The 21,040-nt window shown below is 38.7% G+C and overlaps 1 protein-coding gene across 1 annotated transcript in view; it reads right to left on the bottom strand.

The window, feature by feature from the left end:
- FAM240B (family with sequence similarity 240 member B) overlaps nt 1–21,040 on the bottom strand; it is a 43,282-nt gene that overhangs the window by 9,474 nt on the left and 12,768 nt on the right. Inside the window, exon 2 of the mRNA XM_037056169.1 lies at nt 4,905–5,050. Coding sequence (XP_036912064.1) covers nt 4,905–5,047 — 143 coding nt within the window. The 5' untranslated portion in view covers nt 5,048–5,050. The remainder of the gene's footprint in view (nt 1–4,904; nt 5,051–21,040) is intronic.

Below are 21,040 nucleotides of genomic sequence, written 5' to 3'. Positions count from 1 at the left end.
TGGATAGTAATTAAGTATTTTCTCTGATTTTGTTAAATCATGGTTGAATTATAACTGTAGGTTGGCTATAGATAGAAGAGTTTGGCAAAAACCAAAAGAAGCAAACTATGACAAAAACTTGGCTGTATGCAATTTACAATAAAGAACATTTCTTGTGGGGGAGACTTTTCTCACAAGTCCCCCCCATGTGCCACGAATGAAAGTAAACACGAGAGAGAGATGACGTGATCTGCTTGGGGAGGAAAGGTGGCCAGTTTCCCAGAGGAAAAAGGCTGTGAGCAGTGGCCAGTTTCTCAGGGGAAAAGGGCATTGAGCCCCTTCCTCCAAGGGCTTTTATTGGGTTGTAATACACAGGAATACAGGGAGGCAAGGATTAAACAGTAGATAACATTCAAAGAAATCTGAGGGCTTAGTCTGAGTCAGAGTCTGTCAGGAAGAGAGTTTTATGGTTTCCTGCTCAAACCCTTAACATATGAATGAAAGCACTCTTAGCAGAGCATATTTCACAGGTTTTTTAGGAATTCTTTGTGATGCCAGATTTTTCCCCAGGACATGCTCTAGCAAGGCAAGGAGCTGCAACCCTCCCCATCAGGTATTCAGGTTCAAGGGGATTAGAGGTAGGAAGCGCTTCTGCCAGAGGACATGGGGACTCGGGCTATGTCAAAGCCGGGGGAGGGGGGCAGAGTCCATTGCTCTTTGTTGCAGCCCCCTGAGTCCTTCCATTATGGCCTCTCAAGTGATTGTGTCTGGCCTAGGTTGCCCTTCCTCTGAGGGGTCTTACTCATCAAGGACTTCTGACCATGCTTTGGGAGCAGGGAGGAAACTGAGGCAGCATTTGCTACCAGAGACAAGTTTTGTCTCCTGCAGTTCACACTCCAGAGATGACTGACTCATCCTCAGCCACAGTAGAGTTACAATTCCTGAAACCAGGCAGAGTAGCTCAAATGGAAAGGCAGATCCCAAAAGGTGGCAGCTAGAGCTTTCAGTTAGCTATGCTCTCCATTGCAAGCTATCTTGAAGGACCTCTGAGTAGAGCACTTTTGTGACTACCCCAATATATAAAGAAGAGTAGTAAAATAATAATCTTCATCATGAAGGACTTTATTGTTTACAGAATTCTTGGTCTCCTGTTTCAGATCTCAGTGCTCCAATTGTAATCTCTGAACTTTTGTTTTAATATGAAAGGTAAGATGATGATTTTGCTGCTCCTACTCCAGTACAGTAATGAACAGACCTTTGCAGTGGTTTTCTCTTAGTGAGGATAGATAGATTTGATTTTGGTTTTCTTGTGACCTGCAACTCACTGGCAGGATCTGGTGATAGGGTAGATCATGCCAACAATCAACACAGGCTGGCACCCTTAGCACACCCAATGGACCAACTCAATTTATCAGCCACTCTGCTTACCCACTCAGCTTGAATTAAAAAAATCTAATTAAATTTTTTCTCACTAGTTGTTCTTTGAAGACTAAGTCTTACTTTATAAAACGTTTGAAATAATGATTTCATCTAGGAGGTTGTGAGTGGAATATTTTGTTACCTGCAGCTGAAATCATTCTGATTAACACAGTTGATAAGCAGGAATCTGAGCAGAGGGAGGTGAGTGGTCTTGAGTTGAAGCTTGATAAACCTTTCTCCACTCAAGTCTACCATATTTAATGTCTACTTGACACTGTGAGTTCTACTAAATTCTTAAGAGGTATTTTGAAGACTGTACTGTATGTTTCTCAGTTATGATTACAGTCCAGTCATGTAGACTTAGGTATTCATATAATTTATCATCTAAACTGAAATACTTTTGATAATAAAAGGGAGTATAATATATAATTATAACAAAATGATAGATGTATACCTAAACTGTCCTGATGAACCAGCAGTTTTGGCCATCTCATACCTATGCTGCACTTGACTTTTCTCAGATTGCCTCAATCAGTTATTCACAAACAGTTTTCAACTTCTCCCACCTATGTTGTGTTGCTTCTTTCTAGTTGATTCAGAGAGAGTAAGGGAATTTCACACTTTTCCTAGAGATCTCACCTCCAGGGCCTCTGCCAGATACATCAATTGCCACATTGGTCTTAGTCAGTAAACCTGTAGGCAAATGTTAATGAGCATGTCCATGACAAAACACATTTCCTTCCACACAGCTTTGGCACAAGTTCTTGCTGTTCAGCAATGTGGGAGCAATGTAAAATAGTACTAACTTTGTTATATCAACAAAAGGGGTGATGGAAAACTTTGAGTTTTTTTGTCTTCTACTGTTCACTTAGAATATTTCTTAATTGCACAGTGACTTGAATGAATTTGCCTATAGAGTTGGAGGGTAGACTAATAAAGGATGTGTGTGCTGGGAGCATGCACTTGTGTGTGTTGGGAATGTGCAGTTTGGGGAGGCGTAGCCCATGGGGCTAGAATAGGGCTCAGGAGATTTATGGCATTCATTGGTTTGCAAGTGTACACTGCATTTCAAACTCTCTGATCACAGCAGCAGCATTTAAACAAATGGTTTTGGCCAAAACATTTATATATTTTTTGTGCAACCAGGTTTACTAGAGATATATGTGGATGTTTTTTGTTTTGTTTTTATTTTTTGGCAAAAATAATGACAAAACCACTAATTTGTCATTAATTGTTTACCAAATTAAGAAGACTTTTGAATTTTTTATTCATGGTTTATAAGGGCCATAGTTTTGGTGAAGCTCAGAACAGAGGAGGAGACACAGGAAGCTTTCCCTACTCCCCTGCTCCTTAGATCTTCCTCTGCTCCAAGTTATGCAGCTGCTTTGCCCATGTCTCTAAACTTTTATTTGGAGGATATAATGATGAAGTCTTTCAGGACTACATCACAAATGTGAGCACATTTTGAAGATTTATTCTTTTGCCCATGGAAAGAAGGCAAATTATCCCAAACTTTGATGGGGGTTATCTCTGTGGCACATGGGAACCTGGATAATTAATGCATTTGTTTTATGTACCATTTGCAATTGGCTACATTTTCTATAAGTTTTTTCCCTAATTACAAAATGATTCCATATTGTTATAGAAACTTTGGACAAAGTAAAGCATATACATACAATATCTGTCATCCCATCAGTTCAATATCACCACTCTTAATATCTGAGTGTATATTTCTAATCTTTTTCTATACATACAGATTGACTTTGTGTGTGTGTATTTATACACAAGTATTTTGACAAAAATCAGATCACATTGCAAGTTTTGCTTTTAATATTACACCCCTGAGCTTTCTGAAGGGAAGATGCTATACAGCATTCATACTGGGATCTGGTTCCCAGTGGGCTTGTGGGCAAGGAGTGAGGGGAGGAAGATAACAGGGACCACACAATTGACTTATTTTGCTTTCCTAGAATCTCCAGATGTAGATACTTTAACATGTGGATCTTCCAGCATGTGAAAAAGCCTGGATTTGCTTGCTGGAATGGTGGCAAAGTTCCTCTCTGGGTATAAAGAGACACTATTTCCCCTTAGAGACTTAAGAAAGGTTTTTACAAGTTCAACATTGATTCAACACATGTGAATTACACATATTTTCAGGTCAGCATTATCAGAAACATGGAGACAAAGTGCCATGCTGACTAGCAGAACACTCAGCTCCCACTCCCCTTGTGAGTGGACATTTTGGCAAACAGACAGCTTGGCTGGGCTGTTTATATTTTAGAGACAGAAAATCCCAGACAGTCCCTGAAAAAGTGAGTTGATCTGTCTGCTCTAAGGCTCTGCACATGTGAGAGCAGGTGCTAGCCCTTTTAGTCAGAGCATTGTTGAGACATGTGACACATGTCTTGTCATATAAGTTAATGTTCTCTTTTGAGCAGAATTTTTTGGCTAGAACAAGTTCATTTGTCAATGAGGAAAAGACCACATTAGCCTTCCCCCAGTATCTTAATATCATTTCAGATGTAGAATCTTTCACACTTACACATATATATTGATCTAATCCTGAAATTTAATATTCCACGTACTGGGGATTGCAACAGAGGTGGAATGAAGAAGAATTTTTTAGTTCATCAAAGTATTATAAGTGACAGAACCTCATTTTTATTTACATAAAAATGCTCATCTTTATCTACAAATCATTGGTGCTCAGTTAGGGGAACTTGGCCTTCCAGAGGCACTTGTTAATGTTAGGTTGATATCTTTGGTTCCACAGTGGGACAAAGCAGTCCTACTGGCATCTAATGCTTTGAGAGATACTGCTGAACACCTTTAAAAACACAGGATTGCCCCCCACAACAAAGAATTATCTGGCCCTAAATGTCAAATACACTGAGGTTGAGAAACCCTGGTATAGATTGTGGTAAGTCTGAATAAATAGATGAATTAGTCATATCTTTAATTTTCTATATTTTATGATGTTCTGGCATCTTAAAAATCTTGCTGGCCAGAGAAAGACTGCCTTTCTAAGGGTTGCCCTTTCTGACGGAGAACAAAATGCTTGACTGCTATCATCTAAACCAATCCTGCACTAGTTCTCTTAACCACTTCCTTATCTAACTGTCATATATGAAATCACATTTCCCCTGTTCTAAATCATTCTAGAGCAGGTGCCAGGCAACTAGGGACCACATCTATAGACAAATGCCCTCTAGAATTATTCAGACTAGCCAGTCTTAAGCTGTTTAACCACTTCTTCCTTGCCTTACCCATGGAAACCCCATTAAAGGCTCTGGCTTAGATTTTCCCTTTTGTTCTGTGTTCTGCTGCTTGGTCAAAACCTGGTGCTACCTCTGTGGCTCTGCAGGGCATGTGGTGACCCTGCCACCCCTGAGACCTCATTCTTAGGTGAATGGGTAATAAAAACAATTTAGTCTTTCCACCTTCACATCTGTCCTATTTCTGGGGAAATCTACTCTTCAAAAGTAGCAGAGAATGAACCCACATACTTTTTCAGGGCACTCCTTCCCTGACGATCTTCTTCCAGTTCCCGGTAACAAGTCTGTTTGCTAATTTCTTTTTCCCAGAAGCTTTTGAGCTCATGACACGTTTCACAGCAAAAGACTTCCCGACGAAGGTATTGATTATTCATCGCCTAAAAAACAAACAAACAGAGAAAAAAACAAATCCCAGTGCTCCAAATAAAGCCATTCTAATTTCAGAGTGGGGAAAGATGAGTTTGAACCAAGACATTGCCATTTACACTTTTTGTGACTGTGGACAACTAAACTCTCGTATTCACTATGACTCTATTTCCTCAATTGTAAATGGGGATAATAATAGTTATTTCAGAAAATATTGCAAAAATTTTGAAATGAACAAAAAAGATGTCTAGTAACACTTCCATGTTATCTGATTATTATTAGAGCTGGCCAGTTTTATTATCTTTGAGCTAGCTTACAACTTAAAATATAGAAAATAATATGGTAGCTCAAATCATTCTTGAACATAGAAATTTAAATAAATTTTGACCAATGGAATGCAGTTAATATCCCCATAAGTATCAACCAATTTTTCAAATACTTGTAAATTCATCTCAGTATTCTTGATTGCCTATTATGTGTGTTTTTTCTTGAATTCTCCTTTGAATCAGTTGAATTATCTTTCTAGTTGCCTAGTTGCCTCATTATGATTAATAAGATACTTGACTTTTTTTTTATTGTTGTTCTCTACAGTTGTCTGCATTTTTCCCCACCACTTCCCCCAACTCCAGCCATTCCCACCTCCCTCCCCTGATCCCAGCCCTACTTGGCTTTTTGTCCATGTGTCCTTTATAGTTGTTCCTGAAAACCCTGCCCCCTTTGTCCCCCATCATCCCCTCCCACCACCCTCTGGGTACTGTCAGTTTGTTATTTATTTCAATATCTCTGGTTGCATTTTGCTTGCTTGTTTGCTTTGTTGATTAGTTTCCATGTATAGGTGAGATCATATGGTATTTGTCTTTCAGCACCTGGCTTCTTTCACTTAGCATAATGATTTCCAGTTCCATCCATATGGTCACAAAGGGTAGGAGCTCCATCTTTCTTCTTGCTGCATAGAATTTCTTTGTGTAAATGTACCAGTCTTTTTAGCCACTCATTTACTGATGGGCACTTAGGTTGCTTCCAGTACTTGGCGATTATAAATTGTGCTACTATGAACATTGGGGTGCATAGGTTCTTTTGAAATGGTGTTTCAGAGTTCTTAGGATATAATCCCAGCAGTGAAATTGCTGGGTCAAAAGGAAATTCTATTTTTAGTTTTCTGAGGAAATTCCATACTGTTTTTCACAGTGGCTGAACCAGTCTGCATTCCCACTAACGGTGCACTAGGGTTCCTTTTTCTCCTCTCCTCTTGTTTATGATGGTCATTCTGACCAGTGTGAAGTGTTTTCTCATTGTGGTTTTAATTTGCAACTCTCTAATGGTAGTGATGCTGAGCATCTTTTCATATGTCTCTGGGCCCTCTGTATGTCCTCCTTGGAGAAGTGTCTTTTTAGGTCTTTTGCCAATTTTTTAATTGGGTTGCTTGTCTTCTTAGAGTGGAGTCATGTGAGTTCTTTATATATTTTGGAGATCAAACCCTTGTCTGAGGTATGATTGGCAAGTACATTTTCCCATAAAATGGTCCTCTTTTCATTTTAATGCTGTTTTCTTTAGCCATGCAGAAGTCTTTTAATTTGATGAGATATCATTTGTTTATTCTTTTCTTTATGTCCTTTGCTTTCGGGGATATATCAATGAAGATGTTGCTGCATGGAGTATCTGAGATTTTCCTGCCGTTGTTTTTCTCTAGAACTTTTATGGTATCATGAGTTATATTTAAGTCTTTTATGCACCTTGAATTTATTTTTATGTATGGTGTAAGTTGGTGCTCTCGTTGTTTTTTGCACGTAGCTCTCTGGTTTTCCCAACACCATTTGTTGAAGGCGCTATTTTTACTCTATTTTATGCTGCTGTCCCATTTATCAAATATTAATTGACCAGAGAGACTTGGGTTTATTTCTGGGCTCTCTATTCTGTTCCATTGGCCTATGTGTCTGTTTTTATGCCAGTACTAGGCTGTGTTGATTACAGTGGCCTTGTAATACACTTTGATATCAGGTATTTTGGTCCCTCCTACTTTTCTCTTCTTTCTCAAGATTGCTACAGCTATTCGGGGTGGTTTATGGTTCCACATACATTTTTGAAGTGTTTGTTCTCTGTCTGTGAGGTATGCCATTGGTACTTTAACAGGAATTGCATTGAATCTGTACATTGCTTTGGGGAGTGTGGACATTTTGATGATGTCAGTTCTTCCAATCCATGAATATGGTGCATGATTCCATTTGTATGTGTCTTCCTTAATTTCTTTCTTCAGTGTTGTGTAGTCTAGGTCTTTTATCTCTTTGGTTAGGTTTATTCTTAGGTTTTTAGTTTTTTTGTTTCTATATGAAATGAGATTTTTTTCTAATTTCTGTTTCTGATATTTCATTGTTGGTATACAAAAATGTCTTTGATTTCTGAGTATTGACTTTGTATCCTGCTGTTTTACCCAATTCGCTTATTATGTTGATTCTTTTTTTGGTGGAGTTTATAGAATTTTCTATGTACACCATCATGTCATCAACAAACAATGACAGTTTCCCTTCCTCCATTCAAATTTGGATGCCCTTTATTTCTTTTTCTTGTCTGATTGCTGTGCTTAGGGAAGATGCTATACAGCATTCATACTGGGATCTGGTTCCCAGTGGGCTTGTGGGCAAGGAGTGAGGGGAGGTGCTGAAAACTGACATCCTTATCTTCTTCCTGATCTTAGTGGGAAAGCTTTTAGTTTTTACTCATTAAGTATAATGTTGGCTGTAGGTTTCTTGTTTTTGTACTTTGTTATGTTGAGGAACATAATAAAGCTCTGTTATGTTCTCTCTATTCCCACTTTGCTGAGTATTTTTATCGTAAATGGATGCTGTACCTTATCAAATGCTCTTTCCACATCTATTGATATGATTATGTGATTTTTATCTTTCCTTTTGTTTATGTGATGTATTATGTTTATGGACTTGTGAATACTGTACCATCCTTGCATCCCTGGGATGAATCCCATTTGATCATGATGTATGATCTTTTCAATGTATTGCTGGATGAGGTTTGCCAATATTTTTGTTAAGGATTTCAGAATCTATGTTCATCAGTATACTGGCCTATAGTTTTCTTTCATTCTTGTGTCTTTTTCTGGTTTGGGGATTAAGATTATTGTGACTTCATAAAAAGAGTATGGGAGTCTTCCATTTTCTTCGATTTTTTTGAATAGTCTGTGAAGAATAGGGGTTAACTCTTCCTTAAATGCTTTGTTGAATTCTCCTGTGAAACCATCAGGTCCAGGGCTTTTGTGTGCAGGGAGTTTCTTGATTACTGCTTTGATTTTGTCAGATATTATTGGTCTCCTGAGACTTTCTGTTTCTTCTTCATTGAGTTTTGGAAGATTACATTTTTCTAGAAATATGTCCATTTCACCTAGGTTTTCAAATTTCTTGGCATATAGTTCTTCATAGTAATATCTTACAATCCTTTGCATTTCTGTGGTATCAGTTATAATTTCTCCTCTTTCATTTCTGATTGTGTCTATTTGGGTTCTCTCTCTCTCTCTCTCTCTCTCTCTCTCTCTCTCTCTTTGATGAGTCTGCTTAAAGGCTTGTCAATTTTGTTTGTCTTTTTAAAGAACCAGTTCTTGGACTTATTGATCCTTAGAATTGGTCCTTTAGTCTCTATACCATTCAATTCTGCTCTGATCTTGGTTATTTCCTTTCTTCTACTGGTTCTGAGTTATCTTTCTCATTGTTCTTCCAGCTCTTGTAGGTGTAGGGTTAGGTTGTTTATTTGAGATGTCTCTATTTTTTTTTTAGATAGGCTTGTATTCCTATGAACTTCCCTCTTAGGACTGCCTTCACTGTGTCCCATGAGGTTTGAATTGTTGTGAGTTCATTTTCATGTGTTTTCAGAGGCTTTTTTATTTCTTTCTTGATCTCATTCTTAACCCATTCATTGTTTATTTGCATGCTATTCAGTCTCCATGAGTTTGAGTGTTTTTGAGTTTTCTCCTTGAGGTTGGTTTTTATGTCAGTCCCTTGTGGTCAGAGAAAATGTTTGATATAATTTCAATTTTCTTGAATTTTGTTGAAGCTCCTTTTGTGTCCTATCAATGTGGTCTATCTTTGAAAATGTTCCATGTGAATTAGAAAAGAATATGTATTTTGCTTCTTTGGGATGAAAGTTCTATACATATCAGTTAAGTCCATTTGATCTAGAGTATTGTTCAATACCTCAATATCCTTGTTGGTATTTTGTTTGGAAGATTTGTCCATTTTTGACAGTGGGGTGTTAAAATCCCCTACTATAAGTTTGTTGCTGTCAATATCTTTCTTGAAGTCCTCCAAGATTTCCTTTATGTATTTGGATGCTCTTATATTTGGTACATATATATTTACAGTGTTTATGTCTTCTTGGCGGATTCTTCCCTTGAGTATTATTAAGTGACAGCTTGGAAGACCCAGCTTCTGGGTCCCTTTTTGTGAAGTCTATTATGTCTGATACCAGTATTGCTACCCTGGTTTTTTTTCTGTCCATTTGCGTGGAATATTTTTCCTGACCCTTCAGTATAGTCTGTGTGGGTGTTTTGTTCTTAGGTGGGTCTCTTGTACCCAGCCCATGTATGGGTCATGAGTTCTTATCCATTCAGCTATTCTATGTCTTTTGCTTGGAGCATTTAATCCATTTACATTTAAGGTTATTATTGATAGGTACTTATTCATTGCCATTTTACTTCCTTTCTACCTGTGTTCCTTTCTTTCTCAGTCTTTTTCTTCCTTTTCTTAAAGCAGTCCCTTTGGCATATCTTGGAGTGCTGGTTTGGTGGAGGTGTATTCTTTCAACCTTCTTTTGTCTGGGAAACTCCTTATTTGGCCTTCCTTTTTAATTGAGAACCTTACTGGATAGAGTAGTCTTGTTTAAAGGCCTTTGAATTTAATTGCTTGGAATATTTCTTGCCATTCCTTTCTGGCTTTCAGAGTTTACATTGAGAAGTCAGCTGCTAGTCTTATTGGGACTCCTTTGTTTGTTACTTCCTGTTTCTTTCTTGCTGCTTTTACGATTATGTCTTTGTCTTGAAATTTTTGTATTTTAATTATGATGTGTCTTAGAGTGGGCTTGTTTGGGTTCCTCTTGATTGCTTAGTCTTTGTGTTTCCTGAGTTCATGTGACTTTTTCTCTCATCAAACTAGGAAAGTTTTCCATTATTACTTTTTCAAACAGGTTTTGTATCTGTTGTTATTCTTCTTCTCCTTCTAGGACACCTGTTATACAGATATTATTTTGCTTCATGTTGTCCTGTGGTTCTCTTAACACCTCTTCACTCTTTTTGAGTCTTTTTTTTTCTTTTCTTGCTCTTTCTGGCTGTTTTTTTTTTACCTTGTCATCCATCTTGCTGATTCAGTCCTTTGCTTCATCTAACCTGATTTTGAGTCTTTCTACTGTGTCCTTCAATTCAGAAATCGTATTCTTCATTTCTTTTTGGCTCTTGTCGATAGTATCTATTTTCTTATTCTTGCTCATATAGTTTGTAGGGAACCATTCCATGTGGTGTGGGGAATGTAGCCCAGTGCCACTTGGAAAAGCCAGTGCAGAGTGAGGTCTGGTACACAGAACGAACACCCACGGATACACGGATAGGTTTTTCCATGGGGAATCAGGCCTGCATTGTACCTAGGCTGCTATGAGACCTGCTTTTGCTAAAACTCCCTCACCCTGAGTTAAGGCTGAAAATGTTTAGTGTATATCTCTGAAGCAACTTCCTAAAGTCTGTGCTAAGCCTTTCAAGAATGGAATGTAACCAAATCAATCATTTTTATCATTCCCTTGCATTTGCAACATTTTTCTTCCTTTTTTGTTATCTGTAAGAAGGAATCACTTAAAGTAAACCTAAGGATAATGAATGAAAACCTTCTTTGATGTAATTTGACTGTAAAGCAATAAAAGCCTTTCTAGGCAAGGGTCAAGTCACTCTCCTCTTGAGCAAGTGGCCAAAGAACTCTCTCTCTCAGAGAGTGGCCATGCCATCCCCTTTTCTCCACAGGACTTCTGCAGTCTGTGTGAATTTGTTCACCACATTCAGGACACACAGACCCTGTGGGCCAGAGTCTGCATCAATAATTTATAGTGAGTTCATCACAGTTTCCCTATAGTTTTTGTTAACTCTCATTGAGCTCATTGAGCTTCTTTATAACCATTGCTTTGAACTCAGTATCTGATAGGTGACTCGCCTTTTTTCATTTAGCATTCTTTCTGAGGCTTCCTCCCTTCTTTTCATTTGGGGATTATTTCTTTGTCTTCCCATCGTTTATGTGAAATTCTTCTTGTTAGCCTCTGTTTCTTAAATTGATCTGTTCTGACTCTCTGGGTTTGTGGTGTAAACTTCTATGTTAGGAGACCTGTGAAACTGAGTGGTGCAGTCTCCTTGATCTCCTGAACTTGCTGTTCTTGGCCTGTCATTTATGTTGGCTCTCTGGATGTCTTTGGGTTTTAATTTTGGTTGGGTCTTTCTTTGGTGGGTCCTTCCCTCCAGCTGCTTGACTGAGGGTTCCTCCACCAATCACATCTTTTTGCTGTTGTGCTGGTCTTTCTCTCTTCTGAGGTTATGAGGTTTTTCTCTCACTATTGTTCAGTTGTTTGAACTGGGTAATTTCTCCACCATTTAGGTATAATTCCAGATTGGTCCTGGGTGGAGGTTAGTGTGGTTTTCACTCACTCCTCTGCCATCTTCTTTTATTATCTGTTTGTTGTTCCCTTCTTGGTGGGTTCTTTCTTTCAGCGGGTATATTGGTGTTCACAAGTAGCTCCTACCTACTCTTGTATGTGATCAGTTGGAGGGGAAAGGAAGAATAGATTAAGACAGAGGGAGTGTATTCTATGGGATTAAAGTCCCAACACAGAGAGAAGAGATAGGCTATCCTTTGGATAAGTATAGTGTTAACCATGATATTTCACCCAACTAGCCATTTTTTATAAAAGGTGGAAAAGAGATAAGACTCTTGTTAGAGGGGGGGAAGGATTGTGAGCTGAATCCAGAAAAGAGAGAGATTATGGGAGGCCAGATTATGAGATATAGTGAGAGTAAATTATAGAAAGTAGGCATAGTGTGTGAGAGACTAGAGTTAACCACAACAGTGATACAGCTCCAGAAGACAGTGAAATGAGCCAAGATCCAGGAGGGATGCTGTGCAGTATTTACCATTGTATGGAACAACAATTGTTTGCAATAGTACTGGAACAACAATCATATAACAGAAACTATATGATCTGAATAGGAAGAACAGGAAGTATACAACCTAGAGTAGTGTGTTATTGGAACACAAGTGAAGTGAAAGGAGGAACATTAAAATATACCATGAAAGAGAGAACAAGGAAAATCAAACAATGAAATTAAACACAAATAAAATGAAAAACTAAATATAGAAAAGAAATAAAAATACTAATACTATAAAAGAAGTAAACTAATGAAAAATAATAATACAAATAAACAATAACATTCAAGTTCTCTGAAACAGCAAAGTGAAATTTGTCTCAATTTCTCAGTTGTTGAGGTTAGCCTTGTGATCCCTCTTTAGGTCTGTCTCTGGACCTTTCATAGCACCAGGTCTTATTGTCTCATAAGGAGGAGACAATAAGACAATAAGACAATTTCTCTGAGGAGAAATAAAAGGAAAGAAAAAAGCTTCCTGCTGACTTTAAACCCACCAAGCAAGTTCTGCTAGTCTTCCTGAATGCTGCATGCTAAGAGAGGTTGGGCTTCTCTTTTCTCCCTTCCTAAGGCTTTGAGAGGATTGGGGCCAGGTCTGGGCCACAATCTTCACAGTTGCCCAGTGTCCAGCCCAGGTCCTCCATGCTCTGCTGGCCCCTACTACCCATCTGTGCCAGGCTGGCATCTTCAATCCACCAGTCGTGCCATCCTTGAGGTGCTCTAATTAAAGGCAACTTACACACCACCTTCTCCCTCTTTGCCATCCTAGTTGCAAGGCACTCTCAAAGTCTCTTCAGGGTAGTTCAGTACCCCTACTGAGTTAAGACTTTCTGGGGATTGCTGACTCCCTGAGCTCTGCTGCTGTCCTCTGCTGGAGGCACGTACTCCTTCCTCTTAGCTAGCCAGCTGTGCTGTGTAGGGGCAGGAACACAGCCATGGTCGTGACAGCAGCAGAGGTGGTCACTATGGTAGAGTTGCCTAAACAGCAACTGAGAGCCTTTTTTAAAATGAAATCCTCCTGTTCAAGCTTGCCTTTCTTAACAAGTGCCAAGCCTCTCACACAGTCCAACTTTCCAATGAGATTGGAGACTATCCAGGTCAGGTCCATCACGGCCCAACTCTTCTTTCTTCTCTAGGTGTCACTGGGCTCCCCAATTTATTTGGTAATAACCCAACCGGTGTCCACAGTCCCAGCGGGTGAACACCATCCCTGTGCGTCTCCCACTTCATCTTTATTCCCCCCAGTGACTTGAAGCATGCAGGTCAATCCTGGTGGCACTCTGTCCTCCCTATTTGGCAGGGGAACAAGCTGTTGATTTGGTTTTAATCCAAGGATCCTGCAGCATGCACGGCTCCTGGTGCTGCAGCAGCTCTGGTCCCTGAGCTGTTCCCAGGGACCTTACTGTCCCAATGCAATCTCCTTACCATCTGTTTTTCAATATCCTCTACTATTTTGGCCTCCAACCTTCGTATATGCTGGGATTCTGTTGGCTGTTCACTCTGTTCATCAGTAGATCGGCTAGCTCTTCCACCTGTGCACAGGGGTTACTTGAAATATTTTTTTTTACATCTGTATGACAGTAATGATTTTAATTTTGTTGCAAAAATATTCTTTAACAGTTACTTCATAGTTGCATGTGTGTGTAAAATGCATAGTGTATGCAAATAGCAATTAGGCACTCAACAAATGTTATTACTCTTTCTACCCTTCCTTACAGAATGACAATAACCTTTAGGGTTTATTGAGCACATAGTGTGAAATAGGCATTTTATCCTCACTACAACTCAGAGGTAGTTAATTTTATACACACTGGTATGTTGAGAAAACTGAAAGAATTTGCCCATTGCCTCATAATTGAACATGAAAGAGTGGGAATTTGAACCAATGTCTGTCTATCTTCAAAATAGATGGCTTTCCTCTGTAAATTCTCATTACCTTTGAAAATGCTCACACCCCAGACAAGCTTATTTGAGATGCATGTGTGTATCCCAGGAAAGCACACATGTTTAATACTCAAAGATGTTTATTTTTTACTCAAACACAGACCACTTCACAAATCTTAGTTGCTCTGGCAGGCGGGTAGACACAAAGGACTGCAAAACAGATCCCTCTCTGCCTATTGCTGAATACCTACTCAGAGAAGAGCTTTGGCCCTGTCTGGAAATTGGAAAGGACCTGGATGTTCACTCCCCCACTACAAAGTCTCAGTGATTCTCTTAAACTTGGATTTCCAAGGGCAGCCATAGGATCAGGCAAGAAAGGATTTGAGAAAAGAACATAAATACCACTTCTTTGTTATTTTGTATTTATCACATATAATAGTAATTCTATTTTATAGAGTTATAATGTTTTAGGAAGGGAGAAAGCCTTAGGAAGGGAGAAAAGAGAAGCCCAACCTCTCTTAGCATGCAGCATTCAGGAAGACTAGCAGAACTTGCTTGGTGGGTTTAAAGTCAGCAGGAGGCTTTTTTCTTTCCTTTTATTTCTATTATATTATATTATATAATTATATAAATATTATATATTTCTATTATATTATAATAATACATAATATAAAACAAAATATAATTTATAATATAGAATTATTTATAAAATAGAACAAGATAGGATATTTTCTTTATATTATATTTATAATAGACTGACACGTGCATTAGAGAGGGGGCAAGACCTTCCCATTTGGAGAGATATGTAAATGCTATGAGTAAGAAGAAACTTCATTTCCTGGAACTTAAAGCGGTTTTAAGTATTCTTTAAAGATTAAAAATATACTTTTGGATTGAGCAAAAAGGAAAAAAGATTCATGGACACAAAGATTCATACAACAGTATGTTGGTTGCAGGTGGGAGGGGATAAAAGAGACTAAATGGCAATAGAAAATGTACAATAAAAATTTTTAAATAAAATAAAATAATTTTTAAAATATTTTATTTATTCATTTTAGAGAGAGGAAGGGAGAGAAACATCAGCGTGTGGTTGCCTCTCGCTCACCCCCTACTGGGGACCAGGCCTGCAACCCAGGAATGTGCCCTGACTGGGAATTGAACTGGTGACCCTTTGGTTCACAGGCCAGTACTCAATCCACTGAGCCATACAAGCCAGTACAAAATAAAATAATTTTAAAGGTTAAAAAAAAACTTTTCTTATTTTTCCTCCTAGACCCATCTTCTATTCATCTGGTCATTCCTGTAACCAGGAGCATGAGGAAGGGCATTTGTTGGTTTGGGCAGGTTGAGAATGCCAGCAAATGGGTGTGTGCGGAGAAGGGAGAGACATTGTCCCAGTCTGCCAGGGGTTCCATGGGCAATTCTTACTTATTGTCACACACAGATGCATGAGAGCCATTGTTCTCTCATTTTTCCCATAAAGAGTTGATTTTTTAAAGTAAAATATATTTTAAATATATGTTATGTAAATTTAAGGTGTGCAACATGTTGATTTGACAAAATTATATATTATAATATGATTGCCACTGTAGTGATAGTTAGTACCTCCATCACATCACATAATTATAATTTCTTTTTTGTTGTGGGAACAATTAAGATCTAGTCTTCTAGCAAATTTTGTGATTATAATACAGTATTATCTACATTTACTATAATATGCATTAAGTTTCCAGGAACTATTTTTTCTCCTATTTTCCCATCCTCTAGCTCTTGAAAACCATCATTTTACCCTCTGTTTTCTGGAGTTTTGGCCTTTTTAAAATTTCCCCTCTATGTGGTATCATGTAATATTTCTCTTTCCCTGTCTGACTTATCTCATTCAGTGTAAAGTGCTCAAATTCCATCCATGTTTTTGCAAATGGCAGGATTTTCTTCTTTCTCATGACTTAATATTATACAAACATACCCACACAACCTCACATCTTCTGTGGATATATATATATATATATATATATATATATATATATATCTCCACATATATATATATATATATGTAATACATATATATATGTATTACATCTCCTTTACTCACACATCACTCATTATCAGAAAAATGTAAATTAAAACCACAATGAGATATCACCTCACATCTGTTAGAATAGCTATTATCCAAAAGACAAGAAATAACAAATGGAGAATATGAAGAAAAGGGGACACTTGTGTGCTATGTTAGGAATGTAAGTTGGTGTAGCCACTGTGGAAAACAGTGTGAAGGTTCCTCAAAAAATTAAAAATTAAAAATAGAATTATTAGATGATCCAGCAGTTCCACTTCTGGGTATATACCCAAAGAAAATAAAACAGTATTGAAGTGATATCTGCCTTCCCATGTTACAATTTCAATTGCATTATTTACAATAGCTAAGATATGAAAACAACTTAAGTGTTTATTAATGAAAAAATATAAAAGAAAATTGATTTTTGAGATGTGAATTGACTTTGATGTCATACAGCTTGAGAGCAGTACAGCTGTCACAGTCCAGAGCCAGTACTGTCTCCACCACACACACCCATGGCCTTGGTAAGGAGGAAGTTCAACTTTGCTGACCTCTCCTCCTTGGAGGTGCCCAGAGGTCCTCTTTCTTGTGGCTGATGGACACTGAGGATTTTGTGACATGGGGTAGAGTTTCTTGAAGAGAGGGACCAGGTCTTATTTTGGTTTTTAATAATGTTTTTTAAAAATTTTTAAAAATTATTGCCCTGGCTGGCGTAGCTCAGTGGATTGAGCGCGGGCCTGCGAACCAGACAATCGCGGTTCGATTCCCAGTCACGGCACATGCCTGGGTTGCAGGCCGGTTCCTTGCAGGCTAACTACCAGCAGGGGATGCACAAAAGGCAACCATACATTGATGTTTCTCTCCCTCTCTCCTTCCCCTCTAAAGATAAATAAATTGATTAATTTAAAAAAATTAATGTTGTTCAAGTACAGTTGTCTCCATTTTTACCTCATTATACACCCCTCCATCCCACCCATCCCCGCCTCCCATCCTTGAACCTGCCCCCTTTGGCTTTGTCCATGTGTCCTTTATACATGTTCCTTGATGGACCTTCCTCTATTTTTCCCCATTAACCCTCTCCCCCTTCCTTCTGGTTACTGTCAATTTGTTCTTTATTTCAATGTTTCTGATTTTATTTTGCTTACTTGTTTGTTTTGTTGATTAGGTTCCACTTGTAGGTTTTTAATATCTTGAAGCTTAGTTATTCTTCATTAAATTAAATTAAATTATTTTCCTCCAAGTTAATTTTCTCATTAAAAAAAGCTGGCCTGGAAATGACATGTCCCTTTTGGAGTATGTCAGACACTTGGTAAAGTCTGACTTTAGGTAGAATAGTAGTGATTTTGTACTTTCTGGGTGAGGGAAGTGGTCAAATCCAGCTGCCTTCTGTTAGCTTGTCACCTGCTCCCTCACAGGTACTCTCTGAACTTCTGTTTGAGTTCTGAGTAGGGAGTGGGACCCATCCTTCAGCCTGACAGGAAGATACTCTACATCTTCTAAGGGCCTAGTTACCTTATTTTCTTTCCTAGGCTAATGGAGTCAGTACATAGAATTCTAATAAATTCTAAGACACCACACTGAAAGAGTGGTTAACAACTATGTATATCAGATTTTATATTTTATTTATAGCACTAGAGTATAGGATGAGTGCCCCTCTATAGCAGTTAGGTTTCGCCTGGATTTAGTTCAAGCTGCAGGGTTATCTAAGGCCACTCGTTTTCCTGATGTTTCCTCTATCTATATAAATCCTTTGAACTGGGAGGAGGGTGTTAAAGCAGAACTTGCAATTTAACTAGAAGAAAGATAATACATGATTTATTAACACATCCCTTTATTATAAGATGATCTTAAAAATTTCAAGTTCATATTAGGTATTTGGTACTCAGAGAAATAGTTCGGTTAAATAGGTACTCACTGGAATTTTTGTCTCCTTTTGAAATTTAGTTTTAGCATTTTCTTCTAAAAAGCTTTTTATTTCCATTTTTTGAGGCTTATTCAGGAACACAGATGGTTCATATCATCACATCGTCATATCATTTCGCATTTCACATCCACTCCATGTAATAAAACGGTGTGGTTTGGACATGGAAGGAGATCCTGTAATTGCCTAATTATGAACTAAGTTAAGGAAATAGCTGAAAGAAGGGTGATGTTCAAATGAAATCAGGATGAGCCCAAGGGAAGTAGGCAGCAGGTTTTGAAGAATTTGATGCATTATGGCTCCGCTTCCCGTTTTCTTTGGGGCAGGAAGCAGTTCTGAAGCATTCCCCCCCCCCCCCCCCCGCAACAAGGAGCTTGAGTGGTGGCTGTGACATTTGTGAGGACTTAAGGAAGAATCAAGAACTCAGATGCCCTCAGGGGCCACCAGGTATCAGTCACAAAGCAGTGAAACTACTAGACCTGAGCAACAGGGAACAGTGGGCACCACAGTCATCTGCAGATCACACTCTCTGCTTCCAGACATCCATTCAAGAAAGGGTCAAACCTTGTACATGCTGAAAAAGAAAAGATGGCTTTCAGCTAGTTGCAGTCTGAGGGCATCTTGGTTGCGTCTCTTAAAGGATGCATTCTCTATCTGCAGATTTGCCCTTCTGTCCTATTCCTTAGCTTTTCTCAAAACCTCCTCTGGTGCTCTACCTGCAGGGAACCCTGAACAATGTCACTTTCTATCTGCCTCCCTCCATGCTGCCTAGCCTCTCTGAACAGCCGCTTTCTCGACTCTGTACGTGAGCATGTGAAAACCGCTTCCCCCATCCTCCACTGGCCAGACTCACTCATGTTGTCATCCCAGCAGCAACTGGAGTTGGAATTCTACACCAGGACTCACTTCACCCCCTAGGGGACATGTAAACACAGCTGTCCTGCCTGCCAAGCACAACTGCAGTCCCCATCTCACTCACCAACCTGGAAGCTGTTCCCTAATAACCAGGATGGCCAGGGAGCTGAAAAAGATTACAAGATTGTTGCCACTATTGTGACTTCGGTCAATAAACTCTTCCTGTGCTCTGAGCCCAAGTTTTATCATCTATGAAGTGATGATTAAATGTGGTAGTATAGAGGAAAATGCCCCACACACTTCCATTCATTCCCTGAATGTTCATACACAAACACAGCAAATGCTTGTTCTATAAGAACAAGGGAGCTCCTCTATAATGGAGCTCACAGTCTGTTGTCCCTTCCCTTACCATGGAATCACCACTTAAGTTCTCACTGTCTTTAGTTTATACATCATATTAAATGCTTTGTTCCTTATTGACTCAGTCCATATTTAAGGTTTATTTATCTCTGTTGTTGGGTTGACAAGACTATAAAGCCTTCAATCTCAGGGATAAGATGCTTCCTTTCTTGTCCAAGTTCCAGTGTTGGACTGTGTACAGAGAAACCTTTAGCAAAAGCTCTTGGTGATGAGTTTCACCCTTACATCATTTAGGATTTATATTTGAGGATCATTGTGTTCAGACCTAGAAGCACATTCACTGAATGATGCCCAACATCTTTAAGAAGTGATTATCTTACTAAAGTTGACAGTTGCCACTCTGCTAAAGCCTGGACTCCATCCACTCCCTCCCCCCACCCATGTTATTTCACAGTCCAACCACTTGTTTTGCTGGAAACTGCTGGGAAACATGAACTTCAGCATCTAACATCATGACAACTTGTAAGAACTTCTACAAGAGGACATGCATTCTGATTTAGACGGGCTATACCATCCTCTCCCCCCTTTATCTTTTACTTGCTTTTCATTTGTTGCTGCTTTTACTGTGCTCATTGTCAGCAGCATGGTAGTAGCTGGGATCATCTAATTTTTACCCTCAAGAAACAAAATCGATAGCAATTTTAGAAAAATATCAAAATAAAGCAAGGAGCAGGAAATAAAAGATGTCTAAGTTTTCCTTAGGGGTATTAACTGTTACTCTGTGTCTGCATGTGCTTCACACAGAGAAAATCATCTGCATGCTGCATCCAACATTGCCCTGAATAAGAGCAACAAGGCTCTCAATGATTTTCCCCAGTCATTCTTTCAGTGGGGTCAGGAAGAAGGAAAGTCACTGTGATCTCCTGTGACACAGATCGATGGTGCTTTTCTAGTCACAGAAATAAGAAATTCTACAGAATATGCAGACATGTAAACCAATCAGGTACCCCAAACCTCCAGAATCACTTAAAGATCTTTGAAATCAAATATTACTTTTTACTGAGGAAATTTTCAAAATTAGGTGTTTCCATTCTATTCTTATGCAACTTTTTAAATAAATCCAAGTTTAGATTTTTACATTCATTTCTTCTAAATTTCAATTTGCTAATTTCTAAAGGAACCATTTTTTAAAATATTTTTTTATTTATTTTTAGAGAGGAGGAAGGGAAGGAGAAAGAATGGAAGAGAAACATCAATGTTTGGTTGCCTCACATGTGTCCCCTACTGGGGACTGGCCTGCACCCCAGGCATGTTCCCTGACTGGGAATCAAACCGGTGACCCTTTGCTCCACAGGCCCGTGTTCAGTCCACTGAGTCACACCAGCCAGGGCTCAATTTGCTAATTTCATCCGATAGTGTGTGCAGATTGGAGGGAAACAGACTTCTCAGGTGATCTTGTGTGCTTTTGTTGCCATTTTATTTTCTTCTAATCCTGAGATACTCTAAGAATATTGAATAATTTCTTTTTATTGATACTCAGGTAGTTTCATTTTTCTTCATCCTCAATGGCTCAAAACTCACAAGCAGCAAGTTTAAATAACTGTAGTGGGTAGAAGTCCACGAGTGAGTTTTTCTGGATATTTTCATGACACTTAGGAATATTATCTGCTTCTCCCCCTTTAAAATATTTATCAGGCCCTGGCTGGTGTAGCTCAGTGGATTGAGCACAGGCTGATAACCAAAGGGTCACTGGTTCAATT

Source organism: Sturnira hondurensis, unplaced genomic scaffold (assembly GCF_014824575.4).
Source record: "Sturnira hondurensis isolate 20B ecotype Veracruz unplaced genomic scaffold, ASM1482457v3 Scaffold0008860, whole genome shotgun sequence".
Classification (NCBI taxonomy): Eukaryota; Metazoa; Chordata; class Mammalia; order Chiroptera; family Phyllostomidae; genus Sturnira; species Sturnira hondurensis.
This window is presented reverse-complemented; position numbering and strand designations above follow the sequence as displayed.